The sequence below is a fragment of the Echinops telfairi genome, unplaced genomic scaffold (assembly GCF_000313985.2).
Source record: "Echinops telfairi isolate 266 unplaced genomic scaffold, ASM31398v2 ScPeMD7_2565;HRSCAF=3150, whole genome shotgun sequence".
Taxonomy (NCBI): domain Eukaryota; kingdom Metazoa; phylum Chordata; class Mammalia; order Afrosoricida; family Tenrecidae; genus Echinops; species Echinops telfairi.
In genome coordinates, this window is record NW_022106463.1 from 54,365 (window position 1) to 63,926 (window position 9,562).

The 9,562-nt window shown below is 42.7% G+C and overlaps 1 protein-coding gene across 2 annotated transcripts in view; it reads left to right on the forward strand.

The window, feature by feature from the left end:
- Positions 1–9,562, forward strand: part of MPHOSPH8 (M-phase phosphoprotein 8) — a 43,984-nt gene that overhangs the window by 9,233 nt on the left and 25,189 nt on the right. For both annotated transcript variants that reach the window (XM_045293980.1, XM_045293981.1), the window contains exons 2-3: positions 5,966–6,118; positions 7,356–8,198. In XM_045293980.1, the coding sequence (XP_045149915.1) occupies positions 5,966–6,118; positions 7,356–8,198 (996 nt within the window). The remainder of the gene's footprint in view (positions 1–5,965; positions 6,119–7,355; positions 8,199–9,562) is intronic.

Below are 9,562 nucleotides of genomic sequence, written 5' to 3' on the forward strand. Positions count from 1 at the left end.
ATTGCCTTTATTGATTTGTTATCTGAATTCATGTCCTTGATTGGGGATGTGTTACAAATCTCTCTCTTTTTTTTTTAACCATTTTATTGGGGGCTTATACAACTCTTATCACAATCCATACATACATCCATTGTGTCAGGCACATATGTACATTTGTTACCATCATCATTCTCAAAACGATTTGCCTTCTACTTGAGCCCTTTAATATCAGCTCCTCATTTTCCCCTCTCTCCCCACTCCCCCTTCCCTCATGAACCCTTCATAATTCATAAATTATTATTATTTTGTCATATGTTACACTGTCTGATGGCTCCCCCGCCCTCTTCTCTGCTGTCCATCCCCCAGGGAAGTGTAGATTCTTGTAATCGGTTCCTCCTTTCTACCCCACAGCCCTTCCACCGTCCATGCATCGCCACTCTCACCACTGGTCCTGAAGGAGTCATCTGTCCTGGATTCCCTGTGTTTCCAGTTGCTATCTGTGCCAGTGTACATCCTCTGGTCTAGCCAGATTTATAAGGTAGAATTGGGATACAAATCTCTTTCCTACTGTCTTTGGTGAATCAAATTACTGATCTTGGTCTTGATACTGAATGTCTTTTTTGTCTGTTTTGACACATCTTTCTGTAAGCTAAGATTGTCCACTGTTTTTGTTCTTGTTGTGTGTGTTTAATGTAGGGTCAGGATTCATTTTTACCTCTATGCATATTCAGTTGTCCCGACACCGTTGTTTTGGGGTTTTTTTTTAATTGCCCTCCTTGAACTGAAGTCCCACCACATTATATCAATTAGCTTTTAAAATCTGTCTGATTCCACTAACCTGTGTGCCTACCACTATATAGGCGAATGTCACACTCTTAATGACAGTACCATATAATCTTGATATCCAATTGAGTAAAATTTCCTTTTCTTGCTATTGCAAAATTGTATCCTGGCTATTTTTGTCTTGTTGCATTTCCATATTAATTTTATAATCAACTTATCAATTTTGATACACAAATTGTTGAGATTTCATAAATTAGAATTTGCATCAAATAGATTTAGGATCAGTTTAAAACTATTGCTACAAAATCATGGAACCCTTTATTAAACACATTGTCAAAATGTGAAGTGATTATTTCTCAACGTATCCTCCACTTAGATCTGTATAGTTTTTTTTTTTAAATCATTTTATCGGGGTTCATACAGCTCTTATCACAATACACATATACATCTATTGTGTCAAACACATTTGTACATTTGTTGCCATCATCATTTTCAAAACATTTTCTTTCTACTTCAGCCCTTGGTCTCAGCTCATTTCTCCCCTCCCCCACTCTCCCTCCCTCATGAACCCTTGATGATCTATAAATTTTTTTCATGTCTTACACTGACCGCTGTTCCCCTTCACCCATTCTCCTGTTGTACATCCCCCTGGGAGGGGGTTATATGTAGATCTTTGTGATTGGTTCCCCTTTCTCCCCTCACCTTCCCCTTCCCCTCCTGGTATTGCTACCCTCATTATTGGACCTAAGGGGTTTATCTGTCCTGGATTCCATGTGTTGCAAGCTCTTATCTGTACCAGTGTACATGCTCTGGTTAGCTGGATTTGTAAGGTAGAATTGGGTTCTTGATAGTGGGGGGGGGGGCACTCAAGACCTAGAGGAAAGTTGTGTGTTTTGTTGGTGCTATACTGCACCCTGACTGGCTCATCTCTTCCTTGTGAACCTTCTGTAAGGGGCTGTCCAATTGTCTACAGATGGGCTTTGGGTCTCCACTCCGCACTCCCCCCTCATTCACATTGTTAAGATTTTCTTGTTCTGGGTCTTTGATGCCTGATACCCGATCCCATCAACACCTCATGATCACACAGGCTGGTGTGCTTCTTCCATGTGGGCTTTGTTGCTTCTCAGCTAGATGGCCACTTGTTTATCTTCAAGCTTTTAAGACCCCAGATACTCTTATCTTTTGACAGCCGGGCACCATCAGCTTTCTTCACCACATTTGTTTATGGACCCATTTGTCTTCAGCGCTTTTGTCGGGAAGGTGAGCATCATGGAATGTTGGGTTATTAGAACAAAGTGCTCTTGCATTGAGGGAGTGGAGTACTTGAGTAGAGGCCCAATGTCTGTCAGCAACCTTAATACTTAACATATAAATATATGTACATAGATCTATTTCCCTATCATTATATATAAATATATTTATATATGTACATGCCTGTATTTAGACCTCTATAAATATCCTTTGCCTCCTAGTTCTTTCCTCTAGTTCCTTTTACTTTCCTCTTGTCCCACTATCATGTTCAGCCTTCATTTGAGTTTCAGTAATTCCTCTCGGTTACCTTGCCCTTGGTCAAGCCCCACCAGGCTTCTCCTGCACTCCTTGCCATCGATTTTAGATCTGTATACTTTTGTAGTATATATAAGTCCAACCCTTCCCTGGAGAATCTATACTCTTTGATTTACACCACATTCAAACAGCATTTTGGACATTGACCAGACTCGTATCATCCCCCTTTTTAATGTTCTTTGAGTTTGGGCAACAAAGGAAAAGTCTGACGGGGCAGCATCTCGGTTACATGGTAGGTGGGGTAAGGTTTCCCAGGGAAATTCTCGTAAGACAGTCCTTGCTACACTTAAAGCATGAGCCGATGCACTGTTGTGTTGGAAAACATTCCTCAGGACAACTTTCCTGACCTTTTTCTACAATTGCTGTTTTCAATTTTCTGAAAAACTATTTATAATGAGTCCCCATGATTTCCCTGGACCCTTTAGAATTCCCAGATACAGTCACCTTAACCTTTTGAGCCGACTTCTCTGTCTTGATTTTTTAACTGGCCCTTTAGATCAAACAACTGTTTTAATCAGACCTTGCTCTCTGGATGGTTTTGGTAAATACCATATAGATGGTAAAGACTCATTCTTGGTTGTTATTTGTTCCATAAAAATCATCTTTGTGGGAGAGAGGGACCAGTCTCCATCCTGGGCATCAAGCCTGAGGGTAACAGACTGGCATGGAGCAGTGAACTAACAAAGAGGACGAGGGGACCAGGCCCAAGCCGAGCTATGTTGACCCCTCCCCAGAAGAATATAATACAGAGGACAGCACTAAAGACACAGCCCAGGAAAAGTGGCATGTCTGTCCAAACCATGCAGGGGGAGAGAGGGAAGAGAACCTCAACATGGCCCACATCCCTGCTTGGAGCAGCCAATGCACACAGAGGACCTTAGGGCTGGCCTCACCAGGAGACACAGCATTCCGTCACTGACCCATAGTGCTATGGGGGACCTCACTGGAGACACTGCGGTCTGCCCCATGCACAGCAGGGTGAAATGCGAATGGAGTTCAAGGGAAGCTAAGTGACCAAGTCCCCGAGGATTCCTGAAAATAGACTTCTGACTTTGGGGACAGGTCTTGGCACCTCATCAGACCCGATTTGAAAACACTCTTAAGAGTCAGCAGACAGACCTGGAACTGTCCATCTGGGCTTTAATTTTTTTTTTCTTTCTCTCTATATTTATATAAGATAGGCAGAGCAAATAATCCCAAGGAGAAAACAATGGGACCTGCAGTCCCAGGAGGACATGGGAGAGGACAGGTTGGGGAGGGGGAGTGGGAGCCACAAACTTAGGGATGAGGGAACAACAGGAGATCTAAAAATGATGGCAAGGAGGCCTGGTGGAGATTTGATCAAGTGCAATGTATCCAAGAGGAATTACTGAGAGCCGAGTGGAGAGAGAGCATGATAGTGGGACAGGAGGAAGGTGAAGGGAAATAGAAGGAAAGAACTAGGAGGCAAAAGCTATTTTTAGAGGTATAGCTATAGGCATATAGCTTGAGTAAAGGCCTCCCTAAACACAAGGAATACTTTGTTCTAATAACCTGGCACTCTTTGATACTCACCTTCCCGACATGATCACTGAAGACAAAATGGGTGCATGAGCAAATGTGAAGAAAATGGATGATGCCCGGCTATCAAAATATATAGCATCTGGGATCTTACAGGTTTTAAGTTAAAGCAGCAGTCTTCTAGCAGGGAAGCAAATAAGCCCACATGGAAGAAGCATACCAGCCTGTGTGATCATGAGGTGTTGGTGGGATCAGGCATCAAGAGATCCAGAACAATGTTTCTTAACTTCCTAATGCCATGACCCTTAAACCCAGTTCCTCGTGTTGTGGTGATGCCCCAACCATAAAATTATTTTTGTTGCTACTTCGCAACTGTAATTCTGCTACTGTTATGAATTGGGTGACCCCTGTGAAAGGGTCATTTGACCCCAAAAGGGTCACGACCCACAGGTTGAGAACTGCTTATCCAGAAGAAACAATTATATTGATGTGAATGAGGGCAGTTGGAGTGCAGACCCAAAGCCCATCAGTAGATAATTGGACATCCCCCCACAGAAGGGTTACAAGGCAGGGACAAATCAACCAGGGTGTAGTATAGCACATACCATTCCTCTAGTTCCTCAGTGCTTCCTCTCCCCACTACCATGACCCACTTCTACCTTACAAATCCCGCTAGACCAAAGTACACACATTGGTACAGAAAAGAGCTCTCGACACATGGAATTCAGGACAGATAGCCCCCACCCACCCACCAGGAACAGTAGTGGGAGTAGCGATCTCGTGAGGGTAGGAGGGATAGTGGTGGATGGAGAAAGGGGGAACCCATCACAAGGTTGGCCAAATAGCCCACCCCCCAGGGGAACGAGACTAACAGAGAAATGTGGGTAAAGGGAGACAATGGACAGTGTAAGATATGAAATAACAATAATGTATCATTGATCAAGGGTTCAGGAGGATGGGGGAGGGAGGGGGAAAAAGAGGAGCTGATACCAAGGGCTCAAGTAGAAAAAATGTTTTGGAAATGTTGATGGCAACATATGTACAGGTGTGCTTAATACAATTGAATGATGGGTTGTCATAAGATTTTAAGAGCCCCCCCCAATAAAATGATTTTTTCCCAATAATCTTTGTTAGCTTCGATCTTGCTTAGATCACTGGTGGAAAGATCAGCTCTTTGAGTTAGCTGTTCATCAGGCAATGATTTTGATGGCCATTGAACTGAAAGCTTGCTTAGGTGAAAAAATGTGTCCTTGAAATTGAAAATGCCAAGCCATGTGAGACTCCAACTCCGGTAGCTTTGGCATCTGTGCTAATTGTACGGTTTTCCACAGTTCCAGCACTTCAGCCACAGTTGCTTCCTTTGTGAAGGTTGACAGTATTCCCCCTATTGGCTTATCCTTCAAACATTCCATTCATCTGAAAATTGTAGGACGGTGGCAGTGTTCATAAACTTGATGCAATGTTTCAGTGATTTGAGAAGATAGCCACTTTGTTTGATTAAAAAAATAGCTATTAGTCCTGACCAAAATATTTTTTTTTAACTCCTGTGACATAAAAAGTATCCTTTTTTAAAAAATGCACCCTTACAAACCATGACAAGTGTATTACTAAGAGAACTTTTCCACAATCATTCACTGATTGCAAAGATGTGCTTAAACACATTTTGGATTTTATTGTTTTGTTTTTAAACACATTTTGTTTAGACTAAACTCATGCATATATGAATAGAATCCTGGTACTTTTATCCTCATATTTGAGAGGGTTTCAGAAAGTTTGTGGGAAAGTTGGGCTAAAGATGATGGAATTTTCCATGATTTTTAAAGCTTTGTTGTATATAATAGAAGAACATAGATCAAAGTACCTTTCATATCTCTGGGTAGGTTGTTTCTATATTTCATGTTTTTGAAACTCTACACATTGCTTTTGTAATCAGAACGGTTTCAGCTTTGATTTATACTAAATAAGTCAGTTATACTATTTTTCTAACCTACCTGCTTTAGAATATAAACATAACTCTGTGATATTAATCTCTATTTATATGTGGTCTCAACTTCTTTAATGTACTCTCAGCAGCTAGTATGTTTTCCGACATTTAATAAAGTCAGCAACGGGTGGCTGTTTTTGATTTGTACCACAGGGCAAGGTCCTTTACAAAGTCCGATGGAAAGGATACACTTCAGATGATGACACCTGGGAGCCGGAGGTTCATCTTGAGGACTGTAAAGAAGTTCTGCTTGACTTTAGGAAGAACATGGCTGATAAAGCTAAGCCCGCCAAGAAGGATGTTCAGGTATCATGCTTTCTTTCTCGTTTCTTGTATTGGGCATTCTGCTTGTTGAAATGAACCAAGTCGATTCTTCTCGTCCATTGCTGCTGTGAGGTTTTGTTGAGATGGTGCCGACTCACGGCAACGCTGTGTTCAGCAGAACGATACTGTCCAGTCTGGGCCATCCTCACAGGTCTCACCTCGAGTCCCTTGTTGGAGGCCCTGGGTCACTCCATCTTGCTGAGTGTCCATCTCATGTAGAGTCCCTCCTCTCAGCCCCCGTCATTGCTTTCTGTGCTATAGTCATGGCTCATTTCTCTAGAACGTGTATATATACTTCTTTTATATTTCCTTCCCCTTTTACATGCATGCAAATTCCTTGTCTAAGTAATTGGTTTGTATTGCTGTGAAAATTCATAAATTTCTATTGAAAACTTCTTAAGTTCCTTTTTGTTGGTGGTGTTTGTAGAATAGATTTTCCAAAGAAGCTATTTCAGATTATATAATACAGATCAGATCAATTGGGGAAATAGTATTTGTGTACAGTCGTGGTTGTTCATGTATAACTGTGACAAGCTTAAGGACATTCTGGAATCCAAGACCTTAAAAAACATTTGAAGTTACCTGAAGATTGGTAGCTACTTGTTTGGCAACTAGAAATTCTGGAAAGTAGTACTTTCTTGGTGATTTTAAAGGAGCCTCAGTGGTTAAGGACACTGTGGCTAACTGAAAGGTAAAGGTTAGTGGTTCAAACACACCACTGCCCCGTGGTAAAAGATGTGGCATGCCTACCAGACGTGCCTCAGGACAAAGAAGAGACCAGTGCGGAAAGCTCTGTAGCGTGGGAGACCTCAGGGCAGGGCAGCTGTGTCCTGCAGGTTTGCTTGACATCAGAATTGACTGCTGGCAGTGGGTTTGCTGTGGGTGGGTCTGTGTTGGTTTGCTTTTTTTTTTTTAATTGGCCGATTTGCTAAGTCAGAGAAATGCATAATGTTGCTTGACCTCAGTTAAACTCAAAACCAAACTCACTGCCACTCTGTCAATTCTGGCTCATAGCGACCCAATAGACAGGGCAGAACTGCTCCATGGTGGGTTTCTGAGACTCTTTATGGGAGTAGAAAGCCTTGTCTTTCTCCCCAACATGAGATGGGGAGAAAGTGCTGGGGCGGCACAGCATTTCAACCAGATTTTATGAGTTCCACTTCTTAGAACCTTGGAAATTATTGTTAATCTGAATTTTAAATATTTTTGTGTCTTACAGAGATTGTCCTTCAATAATGACATATTTGAAGCAAACTCTGATTCTGACCAGCAAAGTGAGAGTCCAGAAGATACTCCCTCGAGGAAGAAAAAGAAAAAATTGAGACAGAGAGAGGAGAAAACCCCAGATGATCTGAGAAAGAAAAAAGCGAAGGCAGGGAGAGTAAAAGACAGGTCCAAATCAGACCTGCAGAGCGCCTTGGAAAGGGTAGTTTTTGACTTAAGGACAAAGAAAAGAGTTTCGGAAGCCAAGGAGGAACTGAAGGAATTTAAAAAGTCCAAAAAAGATGATGCAAAAGAAATTAAGGAAGTAAAGAATGTTAAAAAGAGTGAACTCCGAGATTTAAAGACTAAAATGAGAGAACATTTCAAAGAAAACAGAAAAACAAGAAAAGACAAAAGCTCTGAATCTCAGTTAGAATCCGAATCAAGTGTATTCAACGATTCCCTTTCTCAAGATGATGAAAATGATGATTTGCCTTCTGACCCCCAAGAAGAGAAACCAAAAATTAAAAGTATAAAAGAAACGCCGGGGCAGGATCCATTCCCTGATGCTTTTGACAAGCTGTCCGATGGCAAGGAGAGCACGGATGAGGACACGGATGTCAGGACAAAGAGGAAAAAGAAGAAACCCAGCAAGGCTGAGGAGTGTAAAGAGGGTAAAAAGCTGGAAAATGACCTTTTCTTAGAAAGAAAGCATGCGCAAAAGAAGCCGAGGAACCAAGGAAAAGGCAAAAGTACCCCTGAGGTGGAGAAACCGGTCCCTCCGCCTGTCCCAATACAAAAGAGTTTAAAGCTGGGTGGGGAAGAGGGCGGCCTCAGGCCCACGGATTCCCCTGGAAAGGTAAGTCTCTGAGGCGGGGTTGGGGGGCAGGGGGGCATGAGTGGAAAGAAAGATGGCCGTTCAAAGTGTACAGAAGGCAAACCGACCCAGTGCTCTAGAAGTTTCACAAGAACATAGTGCAGAGGAAGCTGGAAACAGACGTTAAGAATAGTGTGTCATTAAGGAGTTTCATGTAGCACTGTGACTAAGCTGTTGTTCAGTGTCATCGGGTTGGTTCTGACCCACGCTGACCTTCAGCACAGTAGAACAAAACACTGCCTGGTCGGGCGCCATCCTCACAGTGGTTCCCGTGCTTCCCCCGTTGCAGCCACGATGTCAGTCCATGGCTTGAAGGCCTTCCTCTTTTTCACTGTCCCTCTACCCAGCAGGATGTCCCTCTCCAGGGACTGGTCTCTCCAGACAACATGTCCAAAGTATGTAAGACAAAGTCTCACCATCCTTTCCTCCAAGGAGCCTTCTGACCTAACTTCTTCCCAGACAGATCTGTTTGTCCTTCTAGCAGTCCATGGAAGTTATTCTTGCCCAGCACCACAGTGCAAATACAGCAGTTCTATTTTGGGCTACCTTAGTCATTGTCCACCTTTCGCATGCATCGGAGTGATGAAAAACTACTGTGACTTGAGTGCGCCACACCTTCGTCCTCCACATCACATCCTTGCTTTTCTGTCCTCTGGAGAGGTCTCATGCAGCAGATGTACTAAGTGCAGTTCCTCCTTTGATCTCTTGACTGCTGCTTCCATGAGCATTGATGGTGGATTCAAGCGAGACAAAATCCTTGACAACTTGAAGGTTTATTATTTTTCATGTATAGGTACTCAGAGCACTGGTGTGGTGGGTTACACATTGGCTGTCAACTTCAAGGACAGCAGTCCAGTTCCGCCAGTTGCTCTGCGGGAGAAACATGAGGCTTTCTGCTCACATACAGATTTACAGCGTCAGAAACCCACAGGGCCAATTCTACTCTGTCCTATAGGGTCTCTATCAGTCAGAATTGACTCGATGGCAGTGGGTTTGGTTTCAGTTTATAGGTACTCAGATGGTGTCTGGCATTGTAGGAGGATAAGTACAAAATATGGCTGTAGTCATATAAACTTCTCTTACAAAAACAATCAAGACGTGAAGCTATTTCTCAACATATCCTTCATAGAGGTCTTTGCACTTTTTTCCAAAAGGGCTTTCTTTCATTTCTGCCCTCTTGATTCAGGTCACATACAAAATGCCGTTTTAGCATCTTGAAGGGACGCAAATCATGTTCCTGCTAACTGTTCTGTGAATGTGAGAAACAAAAGCAGTCCGAGGGGGCAAGATTAGAGCAGTAGGGGGGATGGGCTAAAGTTTCTTGACAAAACTTTTCTTTTTTTTTT